Source organism: Dama dama, chromosome 22 (genome assembly GCF_033118175.1).
Source record: "Dama dama isolate Ldn47 chromosome 22, ASM3311817v1, whole genome shotgun sequence".
Lineage (NCBI taxonomy): Eukaryota > Metazoa > Chordata > Mammalia > Artiodactyla > Cervidae > Dama > Dama dama.
In genome coordinates this window covers 24,424,881-24,447,986 of record NC_083702.1, presented here as the reverse complement: position 1 = coordinate 24,447,986, position 23,106 = coordinate 24,424,881, and the positions used below count along the sequence as shown (strand labels likewise).

The window sequence follows — 23,106 nt, the reverse complement described above, 5'->3', positions numbered from 1 at the left end:
TAAACTTGCTTATAAACAAGGTTTATTTACTGAACTTTCTGGAGTTACATAATACTTTGTTACAGTTTATCAGTGCTATCTTTATTCAGTATGAAGTGTCTTGCCACTGTATTTAACAGTACGTTACTTGTATCTTTCTAGAAATAATTATTAGGAGAGGTCATGTGGGGAATGAGTGAAACAGGTGAAGGGGATCAGGAGGTACAAACTACCAGTTATAAAATAAATAAGTCACAGGGAAGGAATGTCACAGCACAGAGAATACAGTCAGTAAAATTGTAATAACTCTATATGGTATATAACCTATAATAATATTGAATCACATTTTATACCTGAAACTAATGTAAAACCGTAAGTCAACTATACTTCAATTTTCAAAATAAATAATTATTATAAATGGACTATAATACCTACATTTAAGTATATTTTATGAAATACTTTGGCACATCTTATCATGTATTTGGTATAAGATTAATACATTTTAAATGCCCAAGTTTTGCTGTCAGAAAACACCTTAAAAATATGCTGGTATCACTATGACGTACTTCACAGGTCATTTAACAAAAGAATAAAAAATAAAGTAAATATCCGGGAATAATATTAATAAGCTACACAGTATCTGGAATATAATATACACTTAGTGAACATCGACTAAAAGAATGATGGGCTATATACATATAACTAAAATAAAATGATTCTTAAGCGAAACAATGAAATTATTTTATAAAGCAAAGGCAGTAATCTAGAATATCTCTGACAGAATTATACACTAACATGTTGGCATGTTCACATACAGCAGGTTTACAGAGAAGTCAGCCTTCCTTTGAGAAGTCAGGATGTTTATTTACTAACAAAAAGTAACATATACCCACTGACAGAAAATGCTGCCTCTAACAAGGTTCAATACAGAACTCCATTAAAATTAACCTAATCTGACACACAAGAGGCATTTCTCAAGGCTTATAAAACTTGTTTAATTAGTTGATTTCACATTTCAAAAAATAAAATGCCATTTTGAAAAAAATCTACTTTTGCTTATTATTAGATAATGATGAAAATCCTCTTTAGAATAATAAACATACCCCAAAGGAAAACCCCTGCAGCCATCTTATCAGTTCTCTCACTGCAACAGAAACTGAAATACAATTTGCATAGTCACTGTGGTTGGCTAAAGAAAGCAGGTTCATGTAACCAATCAGAAAACTAGAAAGTGGGCAATCCTAAAAGGAGAAATTTTTAATCTGCCTGGCAACAGCCTAAAAATAGAAACAATATGCTAGTATGAATCCCAGAATAGATGTGAATATATATGAGGAAAACCACCAGCAAAAACACTTTATTTTCCTGGGGAAAATGATGTACCTTGCATTTCATCATCTAGAATATTAACTTGGAACTTTTTCTTACTAAGTGGCAATTAAAGAAAAATGAATTCTAAGCTAAATTAATGGACGAATTTCAAGTTACATGCCATTGTCCATACCATTTTACTTATATATGTACACATGTATGTATGTACATATATATTTAAGTGTTCTTTTTTCAGGAGAAAAAGTTAACACTTTAATCATAGTTCTTACATCTCTAAACTTCTAAAATCTGTCAAAATCTGAATAGCGCTGCATTTTTTTTCTAACACCTTTCCCCTGCAATCATTTGAGAATCTCACTTAAGGGTAAAAGATTTTACTGTGTATTAAAAATACAAAGATTAAATATTAATCAAAGCAGATCTCTAACCAGGTGGGGATTAGGCCTTATTTATTTTTGACACAAACTTGTTCCAACATATAGTGCTTTCCACACAGTCAACATTCAATAACTGTTTTCTCAAACTAAAACAATTCCTGAGGAAAACAAACAATCTTGTTATTCATGTCAAGCAAAAGTTAAACATATAAATATTTAATCTTTACAATACTGCTATGTTTGGTTTTTCAGTTTTGTCTAATGTGGGATAATATTAAAGTTGACAACACGTTTCTGTCACCCAAATAAAAGAATGTTTGTCACCACTCTAACTTTCCAACCTAATTATGCTTCAGTCTCTCTCAGTATTAGTCGCTCAGCGGTGTCCAACTCTTTGCGACCCCATGGACTGTAGCCTACCAGGCTCCTCAGTCCATGGAATTTTCCAGGCAAGAGTACTGGAGTGGGTTGCCATTTCCTTCTCCAGGGGATCTTCCCAACCCAGGGATCGAACCCGGGTCTCCAGCACTGCACACAGATGCTTTACCGTCTGAGCCACCAGGGAAGCCATTTGATATTAGGAAAGTCTAAAAACTTCATTATGAAAATTACATGTAAAAGACTTACTTTTAATAAAGCTTATAAACAATGTGTTTAAGACATAAAAATGCAGAACAGTTTTAAGTAACAAAAAGAGCTCCAGTTAAGGATGAAAATACATCAAAAAAGCAATCCATTGGTAGTATATCCTTTTAAGGATAGCTAGATTTTAAAATTAAGTTTAACCAAGCCTTTAAAAACATAAATATTATTATTTTAAGCAGTGGTCTGAATGAAAGGTAATTTAGCTTATTGTTTTACTTATTTTTCTTAATGTTGTATTCACATGTGACTTGGATATTCAGATCTAACCTAGAACTGTATCCACACCTTTAAGGCAATTTAAATCTTAAATGTAAATTCATCTTGTTTACTTACCTGAACAAACTATGATCCTCATCAAAAGAAAAGATATGAATTAACCTACAAGTTATAATTAGGGGGGAAGAATGTAACAAATGGGTCAAAATTTGATAACAAGGCCCAACAAGTGGGAAAAAAGTATTTTACAATTCCAGATATGTAAGTCAAATTATCACTTTAAATATATATCTCAGCACTTCATATTTTCTTAAAATTATTTAAAGCAGTTATTATATGTTTTTGTTTTACTGACACCAGTTTTATATTTCAAGAGAACAGAAAAAGCATGAAATTTGCAGAATATTATTCAAAGTAAACATTTTATCACACACCAATTGGAATTTTGGGAGGTCTGAACTATCAATGGCACCTTAGCGTTAAAAATTAGTACAGCAAGTAAATGTTCTAGAGAAGTTTAGATACATGCAAGAAATGTCACCCTCCTCCATCTTTCTATACTCTTACCCATCTCTAGACCCTCCCCTCCTACAACCCACAGGTATTCAAAGTGTCGTCTGAAAACCAGATATTCTGTGGCCATAGCCTATGTGTACAGAAGTTTAACTCTAACAATAAACATAACTAAATTAAAAAAAGAAGCCTAATCTTTCATTTCAAAGAGGAAACTCAAATTCTTCTTTGTACCTATAATTTTTCTCTTCTGTAGCAAAGCAATATTTGCTAGTATATTATTGCTGAATAGATTTAACTAAAATTATGTTTACTGCGACTTTTTGAATTGATTTTATTTGCAAATCTATGTTTTTCTTCTGTTAGAATTTAAGAAAAAACTTGTGCTTTTGATAACAAGATCTCTCTTGGGCATACAACTCGGAATGGACCAGCACTCTTCCAGGGAGCAAAAAAAGAAAAATTACATGCCCACTCTGGAACTTCCCTGGCAAACAATGCATGAGAATATAATCTACTTGTGTTAGGCAAATGTTCCTAAAAAGCTTAGTTTCACAAATTGGGCTATCAGAAGCTACTACAAAAAGCTTGTGATGTATTTTAAGAAAACACAGTTTCCTTCCCCAAAACTAAGGATTATCACTTTGTTTTCTTTCAGAACCTAAAAAAAATCTGCAAATCTCACCAAAACATTATACTTTGGAAACTCTCTTAATCTCTCTCCTACTAACCATTAGACCAAGGAAGTCAATGTTTTCCACCCATTCTATAAATATATTGACTGATGACCAGAAGTATTACTGAGATCTCACGTTCTTCTGTTCTCATCTAAATCAGCTCAGATTAGTTGTGCTTGCTACTGAATTCAGTTTATGTTTTTACTTTAAATTACAGACTACAATTAAACTTTGTATAAACTGATGAAATATGAGTGCAAAAAAAAAAAAAAGCTTTAGATCTGCATCAGTAGAAGACAATAATGCAGGAAAAAAACACAGATTGGAGAGAGTTGGCTTGGGCAAATCATTCAAGACCTTTAGATCTAAAGTTTTCCATCTGGAATAAATAGAAAACAAAGGACTGAGAGGATCCTTAAATTTTGACCCTTAAATAAAATTTTAATAAATTCCACTTGAAAACCCACTGCTCTACTGAGAAATGGCAAAGATAGCTTGGAGTACTTGTGTATTTATCAAATGCCTACATGGTCACTATTATAGGACAGCTTTTAAGACACCAAAGAAACAATGTGATTAAAAACTTTTATAGAAATATAACAAAAAATTTGTTACACATGTAAATTTTAACATAAATGTGGAAAAGAAATATAGGCAGTAATACAATCTGTAGAAACATTTCTACATGAATAACCATGAAAATTAGGAGAAGAACTCTATTTTCCATTAACTGCTACCTCTCTGGTATAGACTATTTAATCCTAATAATAAAAACAGGCTTTCAAATGTGTAATTACAAACAAGACCTCTACAGAGCCCTTACTGTCTTCCTGATAGGGTTAGTACACCCAGTTTTTATGAGCCAGATTTCTGAAAACTGACTCTGCATAAAGAATAACTCAAATTCAAACGGGAGGGGGAAAAAAAGAGTATGCTTTTCTTACCAATCTCAATTTCAATTGCACTTCTGCCCATAACCCTACTTATAATTCAGTTATATCCACAAGACTTCACAAGTAGTTGCTAAGCAACAGCAACATGCTGAGTTCAGGACTATTGGAAATCTGGCTGTCTGCCACATTAAAATATTTAACTGAGCCTAGAGCCTCCAGAATTAAAAAAAAATAAATAAATGAAAGAAAGGGAAAACGAAGGGGTTGGGGAGGGAAACCCAAAGAAGTACAATCGTAAACGCAATAAACCACCAAGTTCTTTTCAAGGGTTCACAAATTCAGATCAAAGACCTTACTTTGGTATTTTCAAATACTTATCACAGTTCTCTACAAAATTTTTTTATCATCCTTTAAATATTGGAATACACATTCTAAAGTTATTCTACTGGAGAAGACATGTGATTAGCCAGGTCACTGTTAATGGCAGTAACAACTCTCTGAATAATATACTGTGCAGAGAACAGTCCTTGGAGAAACTAGGAGGGAGTCTGTATGAAATGACTGACACTTCCTATGAGATCTTTAAGGCCCAGAAACAAAAAATTATACATTCTCATTAGAAGCACTCTATCCCTAAGGTGTGGCTAACTACTAAATGAAAATAGTTTTCTATCCTAAATTGCACTTTGTAAACATTTTAAATACCTCTAATTACTTAAAAATTAAGCATATTCAGATATGTATTAACAACCTAAAAATTAACTGTCATTTTTCAACAGAAACTGAAAAGGCATTGAGTATGTTCCCTGGCTCATTCACAGGTAAAAATGAAAATTAAGAACATAAAGACTGCTTGCTTAGCTGATAATGGCAACTTCAAACCAATAGAAAACTTCATATTTAGTAGTAAAACATCACAGATATTTCCATAAAAGGCAGAAACAAAAAGTGTGGTACTATATTCATACATTTATTGTTCTAGAAATCTTAACAAAAAGAGTAAGACCTCAGAGAAGATATAAAGAAGAAAACATTTAACTCAGAATAGCAAGAAAAACAGTATCTAGAAACATCAACATATAAGAAAAAGACTGACAAAACTATGCTGGATATATGACTCAATGTAGAGAAATATCAAAGGCACAGAAAAGTAACAAGTAACCACAAGTTTCGAGAAACACTTTATTTAGCATTTACTTTGGAGAAGGAAATGGCAACCCACTCCAGTATTCTTGCCTGGAGAATTCTTGCCTGGAGAATCCGAGGGACGGAGGAGCCTGGTGGGCTACAGTCCACGGGGTCGCAAAGAGTCGGACACGACTGAGCGACTTCACTTTCACTTTTTAAAATTCTAAACTAAATTGTTTAGTCAGTGTTAGTACTCTAGCGCTTTCTTAATCACAGATTATTTTTTTCATTTATCTTATTAGTTGGAGGCTAATTACTTTACAATATTGTAGTGGTTTTTGCCATACATTGACATGAATCAGCCATGGATTTACATGTGTTCCCCATCCCGATCCCCCCTCCCGCCTCCCTCCCCATCCGATCCCTCTGGGTCTTCCCAGTGCACCAGCCCTGAGCACCAGTCTCATGCATCCAACCTGGGCTGGTGATCAGTTTCACCCTTGATAGTGTACTTGTTTCAATGCTGTTCTCGAGAAACACTTTAAAGCTGAAAAGCATAGTGGGCTCGCACCCCGGCCCTTCTCGGGCACTAGGCCTCCTTCCTCCGCTCCTCCACCTGCCCGTCTTCCGTGGGCGCCAATCTCGGGGAGGACGCTGTACTGAGCTGGGGTGCCTCGCGCCAGGGGCATGCCAATCAGTGGGCAGCAGCCTGCCAGCCTAGTGGCTGCACCGCCAAATAGGCAGAGCTTGTCACCTGGGGGTGGGAGGCGGGCCTACTGCCCAGCTGCAGTACCAGAGCAGTCCCCAGTTCAAAAAAAAAAAGCATAGTGCTAATATGATTAGTACCAGAATAAGAGAGTATCTATTAGTGAGTAAAAAAGACAAAAAACTCAAAAGGACAAAAAAAAAGCAAATAAGCAATTCATAAAAGGAACATAAGAAAAAATATTCAACTTCGGTAATAATCAGAAAAAGACAAAACAAAGAGAAAATACTTCATTTACATCAGATTGGCAACTACTTGGGCTTCGTGGTGGCTCAGATGGTAAAGAATATTGTTAGCATCACCAGCCCAGGTTGGATGCATGAGACAAGTGCTCGGGCCTGGTGCACTGGGAAGACCCAGAGGGATCAGGTAAAGAGGGAGGTGGGAGGGGGGATCAGGATGGGGAATACATGTAAATCCATGGCTGATTCATGTCAATGTATGACAAAAACCACTAAAATATTGTAAGGTAATTAGCCTCCAACTAATACAAATAAATGGAAAAAAAAATTGTTAGCAATAATGTACAGCAATGAGTAGCATCATACACTGCTGATATAAGACTTCAGTGTCATAACTATTTTCAGGGGCAAATAAGCAGAACTGTGTATCACTTTGATACACCAAAGGGCTTCCCTGGTGGTTCAGATAGTAGAGTCTGCCTGCAGAGCAACAGACCCAGGTTAGATCTCTGGGTCGGGAAGATCCCCCGGAAAAGGGAACAGCAACACACTCCAGTGTTCTTGCCTTGAGAATTTCATGGACAGAGGAGCCTGGTGGGCTACAGTCCATGGGGTCCCAAGGAGTCAGACAAGACTGAGCCACTTTCACTTTCACCTTCACACACCAAAGATACTTTGAGATATCCATCTTAAGTATTACTAATAATATGTAATATGTTTTTAAAAGGTAATGTATCAGGATATCTACTGCTGTACTATAATAGCAAACAAACAAATTAAAACTTAATCCCTAATAGTTAAAAAATACTGAAGATCCACTAAAGAATAAAGAACAATAAGAAATTAAGAACACAGTAGATATTCTTATTGGTGTGAATATTAAGTATACAAGTAGCTGCAGAATTCAACATACTTAACAGTACAAACTTTGAAGTCAGACATACCCCTTTGAATACAGGTATGATCATTTCCTTCTTAAATTACCTGTCCATGAGACTTCTCCTCTCCTTGCCTCAGTATCTTCATCTATGAAACTGAGACTATTATATAAGGCCTGCCTTCATAAAAATGTTATGGAGATTAATGAGGACATAAATAGAAAATTCTTAGACATTTAAGTAGTTAATAAGTATTCCAAATTTTACGCAATTATGCTTTAAAATGCAAAATAATATATTTATATAAATATAAACATCGATATATGCATATAAGTGATATTTCGAAGTCTGGACGGATAAATGCCAAACTACTTACAGCAGTTCCCTTGAGGAGAAGACAACAACATAAATACAAACTTTTACTTAGACCTCATATACCAGTTTCAGTTTTCAGATGACAGCATATTTGTGTGATTTATCTTAACAGTTAAGCTCATTCCACTTTTCCCAATCTCTTTCATGCCAATGCTGAACCAAGGCAGCAGTGATGCGACATTTGTGAGTGCAGACAGGGTGGTGACCCCCAGACACTAAGTAAGCTCCAGAAGAGACAGGGGGAGGGAGGCTCCCACTCAAAACGCGCATCCCCAGCTCATGCCATCAGCAGCTGGCGACAGCCCCCTCAGTCACCTGGGTCAGCACATACCCAAAACAAAGCAGGAACTCTCAAGCACAAAGAGGAGTACAGTCAATTAAAAATGTCAGGGCAGGGGGAGGTAGGGGTGATACAAAGGACAAACAGAAAGCTAAGAGACATGACGGATATACCCAGAAGCAACAACTTTCATCCAAGAGGAATTATAGAAAAAAAGAACTGAGGGAAAAAAAGGAGAATAGTAAGAAAAAAATTTCACAGACCTAAAAAAAAAGGTTTCCAAAGAAAAAGGTCTACTAATTACCAAAAGAGACTAAATTAAATTTTTTAACACTTAGATAGACATACTATGTTAAGATTTCAGAAAACCCATATGAAGAAATACTAATAACTCAGAATTTTTTTAAAAATCATTTTAACTACAAAGGAATAAAAATTAAACTGACATCAGACTTGTCATCAGCAATACTAAATGCTAAAATAAAACAACAATATCCCCCAAAGTCAGGGGGAAAGTTATTTTTAGCCTAGAATCCTATTGCCAGAAATCAACAAGGACAGAAAAAATAAAAGTATTACTTGTGAGCAAAGACTGAGTTAATAGATTATTGCTAACATAATCATATAAAGATATACTTACAGATAGAAGACAGCAAAAGACCCTAGGAAGAAACTCAGATAAGGGAAATAGCAATGCTCCACAAAAGAAGTAAAACTCATGAGCAGACTAAAATAATTGAGGACCGACCATCTTTAAAACAAATATTCTGGAACAAAATACAAGATAATTACAAAATGGGAATTAACGGACTTTAAGATTGTGGAATAGGGAACAAAGGAATAAAGAAAACTATCAATCTAAAAGTTACGTAGGCTTCAAACTGGGTAAAATGACAAAAATATCATCAAATATGTGCTATATATCACCTTATAATAAAATAGCATAGAAAGGTTGAAAACTAATAGGTAAAAATGATACATGAGGCAAATGCCAAACAAAAAAGAAGTATAATGTATAAAACCCACATGTAACATATAAAAAAAAATTCAAATTTAAAATCCAGTAATGGAACAAAAAAGATATTTCTAATTAATAAAAGGTACAATCCACTAGAAACATTATGTCTGCTATACCTAAATAATACCACTTCAAATCACATACACCAAAAATACATTTTTAAAAATTCAAGGAAAAACTAATAAATCCAGAAAGATAGACACACCTCTTTCTAAACTCTACAGATGAAAAAAACAATATTAAAAATGCATTTCTCAATTAACATGCTGAAGTGAAGAAATGAAGTCACTCAGTAGAAAAGTAAATAGAATCGTATATCCAAAAAACACAAAATACAAATTTTTATGAACAAAAATCAACATACATTAATATTGACTGTGCATGTGGTGACAAGGAAATATTAATAAATTCAAAGCCTACCCCCCCAAAAAAATTCACACAAGGCCACATTCTCTAGCCATAACTTAATACAGTTAGATAAACAATAATGAAATGAGAGGGAAAGTTATCTCCTCATAAATTTTTTTTAAAAACTTTGGATTAAGGAGGACTCAGTGGTAAAATAATAAAAACAACAAAGTATTAACAAAATACCACCCAGGGAATTCAATTAAAATGATACTCAGGAGAAAACCTAAATGCATATATTAATAAAGAAGCACAAACTCAAAAATGCATGTAAAAGTTATAAACCCAAAGAAAGTAACTACAATAAAAATTGAACATTATCATGGGAAACTCAATAAAACAGCAAGCAATCAATGAAATCCAAAACCAGCTCTTTGAAAGACTTCCGAAAGGGGGGGAAACAAGCAAGGAAAATCGAAAGAAAGCATAATAAACCACATTAGAAATCAAGAAGAAAATATAAGATAATACACTTGGTTCAAATATTTAAGTATATTACATGTTATCAATGGAATACATGAAAAAGACTAAGGGATTTTAACTTATTGCAAACTCAATAAAATTCAGCAGTGGGAAGTGGCTGTCAAAAATGTCAATGCAAACTTAAAACTAGATAACAGAAGTACATTGTCAGAAAAAAAGAACATTCTTTTTAGTAATGTATTTACTTATGAGCATAACAGATAAAAGAGACTTTTAAAAACAATAGAATAAACAAGAGGATAACCAGGCTAAAGAATGACCTAGAACAATGAGCAAACGTTAGAAAAATGGTTAATATTTAGCCTAGAAAACACAAGAGAATTTTAATGGCTTTCTTTAAACAGTGCAGATTTGTCATGTAAAAAATACAGAGAGATACACAGAGAAAGAGACAGACACAAGGTAGAGGGCAGGAACAAAACAATGAAAAGCCAATTTTGTCTCAAAATCTGCAAGCGTTCATTGTTTTGGATGTCCAACAAAAGAAGGAACTGCCTTATAAAATTAGAGCCTTTCTTTTCTGTCATTAGAAATGTAGATGCAGAAGCCAGATAACTACCTGTCAGAAATTACCCGTCAGAAATAACAAACAGTAGACTCCAGTGCAAGGTGTGATGTTAGAACTACTAGATCACTCACATCCATTTCACTTCGAAGATTTTCTAAGTCTACACTGCTTGCTAAACAAAAGTTTTGTTGCCTAAGAGGAACACCAAAACTAAAACTTCAAATTTCATTCCCTAGATTTTTGAATCATGCACACTCAAGCTTAACAGTCTCAAAGATTGCACATCTTTATTATGCTCATGGCCTTTATTTTTGTCTTATGTGCCTCTTTTTAGGTTTTTTTCTTTATAGACAGAATATTCCTGTTTTCCATCATCTTTCTTTGCCTTGACCCCTAACTCTAATAGTAATCAATAAATGCCTCTGTTTTGGTCTAACAACTCCTTGCCTCTTTATCTATATACATATATAAACCAGTCTATCTCCACTGTCTTCCTAGCCCAACATTCTCCCAAACACTGCCTCAAAGAGAAGTCAGAAAACATTTCCCAGCTGTGCTCTCTTCACCAAGAGCACATATCCAGCCTCATTCTTCCACTGAACCTCAAGCACATTATTCAAAATTGATATATTTCTACTATCACTATTTCTCCAATTCTAGTGAAACTCTTTACTTAGAGGAAATATATCCACAAATATACATTTTCATACTTCAACAGAACATATATTAAAACAATCATTTTTAAAATCCCAAGCAATACAGTCAAAGGGCAACGGGAAATAGTTCGGGCCCCTGAAACATGAGTGTGCCTTTTATCACAGTTGACCTCTAGATTTTAAGTATTCAACTACTCAGTAATAAAGGACCAACTACCTTTCATCTAGAGAACTGAAGTCCCAACTAAAACCAGCACTTTCAGGTTGCAGAAAGAACCTGCTATTTAACTCCCAGAAAAGAATGCAAAGGCAGAGAACTGCCTACTCTAATTCCTTCCTTCCATTTCTCTAAACTAGCCTCACTACCCCCTCCTCTTAGCTTCATTCAACTTTCTTACCTCCCCACTCTCATCCCTCTAAAACTGTTATATCAATCTGTAATATATCTTCTCATTGGCCACACTGATACAGTATGAAAGAGTGAAGGACAGGAGAGCCTGGCATGCTGCAATCCATGGTGTCACAAAGAGTCTGACAAGAGTTAGCAACTGAACAGCAATACTGATATATGAATTTCTTTATAAACATAAATCTTCGTATCTTTTCATGCGTGCTGGGTTGCCTCTGTTATGCCCGACTTACAATAATGGTTACCATATTCATTATTTTATATAGTTCTTTATTTTTTTTCAATGAGATTTTTTACATGCAATTTTTCAGACATACAAAAAAAAAATAATAAATGCTCATGTACCTTTCACCGAGCTTAAGAAATAAAATATTAGACTCAAGAGAATTTCTAATTAATACATTCTTGTTAGTTTTAGATTCTTAAATTCACTTCATAAAATGGTGATGAATTTAAATATGTGGAAATGGAAATGATAAAGGGGGTATGGAACACTTGACCATGTTATATGTATAAACATACATTATCTAATGTATGTTAATGAGTCACTTGTGAAAACACAAGCATTCTGATTTTGAGGTTAAAGGGGTACATTTAAACTAAAACTTCATGTTTAGTAAGGTTACAAAAAGTCATCGCTCTTCATGTACCACTTGGTGTCACTACAACTGAGAACACAGTAACAGAACTATAATGAAGAGACCTAAAACTGATTTCCATGTAATAAGAACATATTGTATGCATGAATAATACTCATATATGAAGCCTACTGTTAATTTCAATTTAAACCTGAGATAAATTAGAGAAGATGAAAATATTTTTAAGAAATCAAATCCAAGTATGACATTTAGAATCTCCTGAAAATTAACATTAAACAATCTAGTAATCCTGGTATTAATAAAACTAAAAACAAAAAAAAAACTTCCCAAAGGTGAGAGGCAGATATAAGGCCTGAGGAGGTAGGGGAGGGAGAAAAGTTATCATTAGAAGAAGGACCTGAATCTCTTACCTGTGGGCAGCTTGATACTGTGAAAAAGACTTCCTCTTCTGTTAACCACTGCTACTCAGTTCATTTGTGTAAGCATAAAAGCTCATGCAGATTTCTAGATCAGCTTTTTTTGAGCCTAAATTCCTTGTTTGGTACATATTCATTAAAAAAATAAAAAAGGAATACAGTAGACTGGCTACATATTAAAGCTCCTTTCAGTGGTTCACATCTGTTGTGTAGTTTGTGCAGCAAATATCCCATCAACCTCAAAAGCCAAAAAACATCAGACAGCATGTCAGTGAAGCTCACAGAATACTCAACGTACATCTTCCAAAGGACTGTTGCAAGTGAAGATGCCTAGAATCAGAATTCTTTTGTATAGCTTTCTATGCTGCCAACTATTAAGTCTGCAGCAACTGTGTGCAGTTAAGTACCTCCCACATATTACCCAATTGTATCAATAGGTACAAATCTATAAAAGCAGAACAGAAACTTAAAAGGCTTATAGCTTCTCACTACTTCACTTATTCACTGGCAATTGTGGAGGTCTCAGTACTCCTATTCTAATGCATCAACTCTGTTCTTTCAGTCCAAAAGGCTGCATTCTTATACATTCCAAACAGAAAATCCATGACACATATTATTTGCTGCCCTAGCACAGCCAGACTGCAGTTACAGCTAGCTGGCGCCAGTAAGAACAATTTACATAAAGCAGTCCTCACTTCATGACCAAACTGAAGAATACTGCCGAGTGAACCCTCCCCCACTTGTTCCCCAACAGGCACTGACTGGTTCTAGAATATATCCAGTTATTTGTTTACTAACATGATTAAAATCCAGGTAATAAAAAAAACCAACTTAGAGTTCTTATATAACTGAAATTCTAACCCCACTACATCAAAAATATTTTTAACCCCCCGAGATATTCAAAAGCCTTAATTTGTGGCATAGACCAACATGATCACATAAATCCAATGATTGCTATTCTAACAACCATTAAAAATATAAATTATAATTCATATTAGCTAAAAGCTGTCCTTATTCTACTCTACAATTACCTTCAAAATTTAATTAATCATTTAAATAGTAAATGATCATTAAATAGGCATGTTCTTAGAATCATATTGCTTTATGTTTTACCAGATAGTAAGATAATATATCTTCAAGTGTCACTACTATGATGTTTAAATTATTCGACATTTTTACCACTGGTGAATACTACAAAAGTATGCACTCAATATCAACACTCAGGCATGTTATGTAACAAGTATCTACACAAGAACATATTTTGTGTGGCATATTCTTTTGGAACCTAAATCACTTATGTATTGTTTTAATGGATCAGATCTGACTGGGTAAGAATTGAGTCATTATCTATGAAAGTGTTAGTCGCTCAAGTCATGTCTGACTCTGCGACACGATGGACTACATAGCCTCTGTCCCTGTAATTCTCTAGGCAAGAATATTGCCATTCCCTTCTCCAAGGGATCTTCCTGACCCAGGGATTGAACCCAGGTCTCCCACACTGCAGGTAGATTCTTTACCATCTGAGCCACCAGGGAAGTCCATTTACTATGCTAAGGGTTATCCAAAATATGTTCCTTATCTTTTAATCTTATGTTCAGTTGTCTTAAAACACAGGTCTTAAATTATCCCTACTGTGCAATAAATAAGGCTCTAAATAAGGAAATGATAAAGCTATATAAAAACAGGAATTGGTAGACTTCTAATATGTGGATAATCCTAAATGCTACCTACATTATCTCTGATAAGCAGTAGTAGATTTCCTCAAACAACTATATTCTCTTCTTAGGATCTGTGCTCCACCGGCATCAGATGAAAGGACAGGGGCAAATATATAAGATCATGTGACTTCATATAGACACCGTGCAAGTTAACACGTGGTGGGAGGAAAGATTTTATACCAAAAGAACAACTGATCATAAAATCTCAGAGTCGGAAATCAGCTAAGTACTGTATTCATTCCAGTTTTAATTTTGGTTCCTCCCTTTCTGTTTCTACTTTATACACCCAACTCTTTGAATAAATGTACTTAAAATCAAAGGACCTAAAGTCCTTAAGTCCAGCATAAAATATAATGTCAATAACAATATTTAGGGAAATAAATTAATCCCAACAATGAATTAATTAATCACAAGAAGCTCAAAATTTCTGCAGCCTGCTTACCTAAGTGCCAAGAATGGAAATTACCACACTAAATTAAAGTTGAGAAACACTGAGAAACAATGTTTCTCAAACTAACAATGGTAAAGAATCAAAGTTTTATTTCCAATCCATTACAGATTAGTACTCTTGTTAAACACAATGAAGATGAGTTATCTGGGGGGTGAGGGAAGCATATAAAATATATGACTTTTATTCTTTGATCTGATATAAAATTATTTTCTTAGATTAATGTAAAATTTTCTAGACATTCTCAATTTTAGTTATCTAACAGAGGACCAGGAGCAGATGAACTGATAACTGACCCTGAACTGACCCACAGAACACATTTTGAGTAGGGTTCACCTAGCTAGTCACTACCCCATCCCACCTCCAGCATCTTCAGTTGAGCGTCTCATATTTATTTCTATGTTCCTTTTTTCCCTGCCCCAATGTAAACTCCTTGAGAGCAAGGGATCTTGTATTACAGCCATCAAAACAGTGCCTGGCAAATTAAGAGGAGCATAATAAATATTTATTAAATTTGTTGATTCAACTGATCAATTCACAGTACATTTTTGTTTCACTCTATCATGCTGCCCTAGCACAAATAAAAACTCTTTGTTTTGTCTCCTTCCGGCTCTTGAAGGTCTTCAATTTGAGATTTTAACACCTTGCTCTTGGGCATCGTTACTGTGTATCAGCCAGGGCCCTTACAATCCTCTCCCCTAAACCCTTTTCTAGAGTATCTAGTACCCCAGACCTCTCAATTTCATAATGATTAAAAAAAGAAACACAGAGCAAAACAATTCATGCTGGAGAGAACCTTGTGAGAAACAACCAACCAATCTTACTCATACTTTATTTGTATCAAACACTACACTAGGTACTTTGTCTTGCCCATTTAAATCCCAGTATCAACTCTATATGGTACTTTATCCCCATTTTTAAGAAAACTGAAATTCTGAAAATAAGCAAATAGCCTCCATCCCAGAAAAAATAATGCATAGGACCAATTGAGCACTTACTATAAATAGGCATTATATTGACACTCTGAGCACTATTCTAACAAATGAGTGGAAGAACATGAATCACCTTGACCCTGTTTGATTCTAAAGTTCGTATTCTTACCTATAGTCCAACCACCTTCCTCATTTAATGGTCACAAAATGGCATCTAGAGCCTAAATAATTTATCCAAACTATGCAACTACTCACTAGCAGCACCAAAACAATCACTTCCTGACTTCTGCACTAATACTTTCCACTCTGCATGCCATGGTGCTTGTATGTCAGCAAAAAAAAAAAGCATCAGTCAGATGACTCCACGGGGCAGTACTATCTGGTTTACTTCAGCAGAGAAGGCTGATGCCCTCAAGAAGATGCAGAAGCAACTCTAGACTTTTTTTTCTGGTGTTAAACTCCCCCTTCTCATTAAACTCAAAGATTTATTGAGTAAGCACTATTTTCATCATTTCCGTATTTACACATTAATGTCCAATAACAGACTATTACAAATTACTAATAGAGAACACTCAGTGGAAGTTCTAACCTGAGCAATTTATTAACAATCCCTTATGTGAATAAACTTTACGCTTTCTTCCAAATCACTTTCTCTTTCAGGAGTGTAAGAAGTGGAAAAACAAGAGAGTCAATCAATGTTTCCTGTGCAAGTTAACTGGATTTTCAATTTTCCCTAAAGCTTTCTAACTTGAAACTCACTTTCTAAAAATGAGTAACATTCTTCTAGCACATCACTGGAGTTACCAATGTCATGGCATTACATGAACACTAAGAAGCCGGCTTACTCTGGAAAATGTGGAATTCAAATTCCCATCAGATCACAATTATACACTACCATGTTTCATGGATCATCAAGGAAGTCTTCACATAGTTGAGATGGTAAATCTTTTATACATGGAAGTGAAATATTAACAAAAACAAGTATATATAATAACCTCTGAAATTATCTAGTCTAGTAGAGTGAAGAGAACTTTCTATTAGGAACTTACTCATTTTAAGTGCTAATATTTCTTAATCAATTTAAGCAAAACTCTTTTATAAAGTTCATTCCATTTACCTGTTCAGTAAATTGTGCATCGTGAATATAATTTAACATTTTCTATTCAATATCATCATTAAAAACATCAATAGTGATATAACAAATAAATATAGTGACAGATTTAATACAGTGATAACATGTAAAGAGAATTTATTATCACATTAAAAGACTTTGAGGAACTTAAATGTTCCTAGTTTGTATTTTTTTAACTACTTTACCTTCAAATGAATGTCACTTTTTGCTGAAGTCAGTGGATCTCCTTCAATCAGTAACCATGGTACTCTAATATAAAATCTAGGACAAGACAATGTGCCGTATCTTCTAAAGAGTAAGCTGATTTTACATATGCTATGTCTCCTGCCACATGAAATAGGTTAGATTTTACTTATGTTTACTTTCTTCTGGATGAGAAGCTGTATTTTAGGTATTAACGGCCGCCAACAATCTGTGAAGTAAGCAGGATAGGGATTTAAAAGGAACAGCTCACCGGAGCCCAGAAGGTAATGTGAATCAATGAAGAGGACCAGCTGTGAGGAGGAGGCACTATCTGAAGGAGTTTATGTACTCAACTGTAGACAGATTATTTTTCTCAAGCAAATACATTTCTAGCACTACCCAATATTCTATTTTCTAAAAGATGAGACATGCAGATTTTTGTGTAAAATCTGGCAACTTTAAGTGTTAGAGAAATATAGCAATGGTTAAAACATTACAGAAGTCTGCTCACTGCCAGTTTGTGGCCACCGAAAGAGAACTATACTGTAAGGACTCTCCTCTGTACTGAAACATATAAAACTCTTTAGGCCCTGAATTCAAGTTATCTCTTTAGAAAAAGTTATTTTCTCACCGCATGTGTGGACTACGCAGCTAGACGGGAACCAAAGCTTTCTCCTCTAATCCTGCAATGACAACATTCTGTACTCGCTTGACTTAATAATACCTCTGCCACTACCCACATGCAGCAAAGGAAGGCTAATTTATTCAACAGAGAGGACCCAGGAGTACAAATATGAATATATCAGTTATCAGGTGGATATAATGGTGTTAGTTACCACTTCTGAGCATGAGTTCTATGAGAAATTTCCCATTCTTTCTAAACAGAACACATTCCCTGATCCAATTGTATTTGATATAGTATATGACATCTGAGAAAAGAAACTGAAGAGCATTCAAGTACTACAGGAAAGTTAGCGTACTAGATATTTGTGGAGTATTTTCTGGTATTATTCAAAAACATTATGTAAATTGCCAACATATCCTCGCCAAATAGATAGGATTTTTTCCTCCATTTCATAAATAAGGAAATGAAAGTCAGAAAATGTAAAAGTTAGCCAAGAAAAAGGTAGCAAAAGTATAATTCAAATATAGGTTTGAACTCTTGGTCAATGTTCTTTCTGCTACCTCAACATTTCCCTTGAAGGTTTATGCTAGCAAAATGGCTTGTGAAAGGAGATAAACAAATGAGGAGGGCAAAAAGTGACAAAATAATAATGTAACACCTTAATTACCCAGATTTACCATGCCCTCAATTATTGAGCATAATAGCCAACATGGAATTCAGCATAGAAAATTTAAAAACTGTCACCAATCCTAAAAGTAATAATCCCAGTGAGGTCATAGTTGCTTATGTTCATAGCTGCAAAAGTGCAACATGGCACTGAAAGAATTAGAAATGAGTAACCGCAGTGTATTGGTGTTTCCCCTTGTGTAAGTAATAATCAGTGGATTCATCTTGTGGAGGGTAAGATGGATGTAAATTTTATAGTCCACAATAGAAGGCAAGAAGAATGGATCATTAAAATTTCCCTGAGGCCCTACTCTGAAGGTCAACATAAATTGATCAATAATTTCAACCTAGTCAGTTTCTCTCCAGCAATAAAGAATATAAAACCAAGTAGCTGGTTTACATCATATGCAATTTTTGAAACACAGTGAGCTGTTTGTACTATAAGAAGCCAAAAAAAATAAGAGTGATTAGAGTCACAGCACATTCACTTTCCTATTTCATACTCTAGGGCAAAACCTTACTGAAACGAAATGCACAATGGATAGAATCACTCACATATATTGGATTTGTCACACATATTGGATTCGTAGTTCTTTTACTTTTTCACAGGCAAGGTCATACTTACATAAAGAAATGTTCAGATTATGAGAATTCATTACAGCACACAAAAAAGTCCTAATAACTTTACAAAGTAATAAATTAATACATAAAACGAACATACTGCAGCTGTTGATAAAACTGAGCTAATGATCCCAGATACATTTTAGGCCACTGAATAAATAAATACTGATTAAGTTAGGAAAAACAAAAATGTTGCTAAAAAAGTTTAAAAATAAGAACAAGTAAAACAATTTCAAGGCAAGGCAGCAATCTTAAACTATTAAATCATGCAAATATAGGTCTTACACACTACTTTCATGAAAATTTGTGTATCAGAAAAGAAATGAAGGATATATGTTCTAGAGTATTTTTCAAGCTGAATTCCACAATCCCTTAGCACCTAGACATCTACAAATAGGTGACCTAGATCCTAAAGACCATAATTGTCATACACGATCTGGTTTCTAACTATCATTTTCATCATAACAGCCTAATTGTTCTCATTTCATTAAGTAAGTTTATAATAAGGAGATGTCATAAGTTTACATTATAAAATATACAATAAATACAGCATTCATATATCCCTTTTATATGCTAGGATTCTTCACAACAATTTAAGATGCAAAAAGTTGCTATTTTTTAGAAGCTGCAGTATTTAGAAAGTTCAAAACTTACTGTTCTAAGTCATATTAGTCAGGGATATATTCATAATACTCTATTGATAAAGATAGAGGGATGCACTATATCATTTACAAAAAAAATTTTAAGTACTGCTTAAATATCAGCGCTTTAATTATAAATAACTGTTCTGCTATCTGAAATAATACAATAACAAAAATTTAATTCTCCTACTTTCTGGGTCACTACCGACTTACAATATCTCAATAAAGTTTTCTGCTTCAGAACAACGTTAAGAAAGCTTTTTGAAAATTTTGAAACTAAATTGACAAAGTTACTGAGTCATTAATTTAAGTATACTACACATTTTAACTAAGGTAAACTGGACACACAAAATATCACTTAATTAACTAAAAAACTGTGATTTACTTCAGTCCTGTTGATAAGAATACATTAGATACAAAGAAAAAGGGTATCCAGACCTAGAAAATGTGAGCTATTTCTAAATTCAAAATCTGAATCTGAATGTCAATTTAAGCAAAAAATATAATGATAAAAGTTAGCCCCATCAAAACTGTGAAAGGACTGGGTGGCCGGGAGGAGGCAGCATAATAATAAAGAACTGGAACGCACAGGACAAAAAAAGTAACAGTGTTGAAAATTTTTTTTAATTTTTGTAACTGTGATTTATATCCAGAAAATTAACATTCTTCCCAGAAAGCTATCAAACAATACCTCCAAAACATACAGATACACACATACAAACTTAAAAAAATCACAATCTTCATGCAAAACAAGACTTATTTATGGCTTCTTTAAAAAAAAAAAAAAATCTGAGATAACATACTGTGCTTTGTTTCTACAAATAAATAACAAGCACACTGAATTTTCCAACATAAAAGGAAACAATGAAGTTAACCAGGGCCAGAAAAGCACTACTGTGGTGATCAAATGTTCTGGTAATGACAAAGCATAAGATGGTGAGAAATTACAGGAATTTAACCTTTGACCTCAGCATGCTATGTACTGTTTCCATAAAAGAGGTTTATAGGTTCTATCAGCAAACATTTCAACTTCTTAGCAAGCAAGCTCCAAGTTCACCTTCCTATATAAATTTAGTAAAATGCAAATATTTTTTAATTAAAATGTTCAGAGATAAAGAGTAACTGGTTCTTACCTCTGGTCCTGATGCATGTGGCAGGTCTCCTCAGTGGCATAGTGGCTGCCTAAGCAGTTACAAAGACCAGGTTAGCAGCCATTTTGAGACAGCTGCACTGTCTCAGTTGCACTAAAGTGTAATTAAGATGGCTGCAGTGTGCACTCAAGAACTCACACAGTGGAAACTCAGCTATGTATCAAACAAAGCCCCTCCCACTATGTCAGCCTGCAGGAAACAACACTGACAACAGCTTGTGCATATACTGCAACAAACAATGCAGCTACTCAGAACACAGAAAACAGAAGGCAGCAAGCCAGTTTTGTAACATAATGCCTGCGAATCCCGACTTGCAATACAGAGTTTGGGTACATCCTGATCCCAAACAGCTTAAAAGTCCACGCCACATATTAGCAGTTACAGAGATAGAGCCAAATCACACACAGCAAACATCAGGGAATTCGCTTGAAAGAAAGCCTCCATTTCAGTCCAGAAAAAAAAAAAAAAAAAGTCAAACTCTGCTCAAGGTCTTTTTTTTTTTTAACTCTTTTACAGTACTTTTTACATGAAAAGAGTGCCAATTTTTTATAATTTCTAGAAAATTAAGTTTTTTAAATCCTGATAATCAATTTCAATTTTTAGAAAGCTAGTTAAAGATTTTCCCACAGAATCTAAGCTCCAAAGTGCTCAAATCTAGCCAAGTGGTTAAACCTTGCAATCAGATTTTTGACTAAATAATTTTAAATAAGTACTGGCGAGGACTAGAGACTTTACAGCTAAAATGGCAACAAAGCTTATTTTAAATAACCTGCCATAAAGGTAAAAACAATTTCTTCTAGTCTGTAGTCCAGATGGTCACAAAGACATCTCCAGGTGAGTGGTTGGTCCCAGGGCAAACTTAATTTCATGCCCTGGCACAGATCTCTCAACATTTTGACATGGGTGAAAAGCAAATAAAAATAAAGAATGTAGACACCTTCAGGGGAAAAAACAAATAGGAAGAACAAAAGGGTAAAATTCAGTCTGAAAGTGGGTGTATTAACAACAAGAATTAGTTTTTAGCATTAACCAACCACTAAAAGGAAAAGGACAAAGGCACAGAAGAACCTGTTTGCTTGATAACTCACATCAGCCAAGAAATCCATCTTTTCCTTTTCTCTGACTTGGTTTACCTTCCTAAATTTAGCTGCCTTGTGCTCTCTTGTCTCTATCCACCACTAAAGGTAGGTATTTACGAAAACTTGCTAAGGGTGTGGTAGGGATTAGCCAAAAGGAGATTGGCCCCCAAAACTGATGATTGCGTAAGCTGAGTGATGGGCACATGGAGCTCATTATTTCATTCTATTTCTGTATACATTCGAAATTGTCCATAATAAAAGTTTTTTTAAAAAATTCTGCTTTTTAAAAGTCCTTATTTATCCTCCATGAGATTAGCCAGACAATGTAAACTGCTTTAAGTACTGCATTAGGGGAAGAAAAGTTGATATTAACACTTGATCCAAGCCACATTAATTCTTCAAAAATATAATGGATTCTCTGAGGGTGGCTCAGATCTATTTGTTAAAAGCAAGAAATTGGTAAACTGGGAAAGATTCTAACAGGACAGACATACTGTAGCACCAGAATGTGGCCAAGGTTAATGGGGCGAGACAAACAACCAAAACATTTTGAGCTGCCTGATGAACAGCAGCTGATGTTCAAGCAGCAGATTCTTTTGGAAGCTTGTTCTACGGAGATATACATTATGTAACATACCTTCAAGTGTAGGTTGCTCCCCCACACTCCTTAAACCTCCTATGTCTTGCCAAATACCTTTCCAATGTAAACACTAAATACTTTTTTCTCAATCTAAGCTCTCCAGGGCAAGCTAAGCTGCTGGCTATTGGCTATGTGTGCTTAGTCGCTCACTTGTGTCCCACTCTTTGCAACCCCGGGGACTGTATGCAGCCCGCCAGGCTCCTCTGTCCATGGGGATTCTCCAGGTAAGAACACTGGAGTGGGTTGCCATGCCCTCCTGTAGGGGATCTTCCCAACAGCTACTGGCTATAAGAGCTACCTTTTCACCCAATTTAGATTTCAAAATAAGAAACAGAATCTAAGTTCCCTCCTTATGCCAATCCTCCTCCAGCCACTACAACCAATTTACTACCAATTTATTTGTATTCTCTCTATTATCCCAAGACACTTTAAGTCAAATCAATAAATGTATCGATTGTCTACACGCAAGGGGCTTTAGAAGACAAAGGAGTAGTAAAGTATATTAACATAAATCAAGATTTCATGTAAGTTT

General features: G+C 34.7%; 1 protein-coding gene across 3 annotated transcripts in view; it reads right to left on the bottom strand.

Annotated features, from left to right (window-relative positions):
- Positions 1 to 23,106, bottom strand: part of ATF7IP (activating transcription factor 7 interacting protein) — a 108,345-nt gene that overhangs the window by 68,843 nt on the left and 16,396 nt on the right. The window contains exon 1 of one of the 3 annotated variants that reach the window (XM_061125051.1): positions 20,838 to 21,165. The exons of 1 other annotated variant lie outside the window; for it this stretch is intronic. In XM_061125051.1, coding sequence (XP_060981034.1) covers positions 20,838 to 20,854 — 17 coding nt within the window. In that variant the 5' untranslated portion in view covers positions 20,855 to 21,165. Of the gene's footprint in view, positions 1 to 20,837; positions 21,166 to 23,106 lie in introns of those variants that run through there. One more of the 3 variants, XM_061125050.1, reaches the window with a different exon arrangement.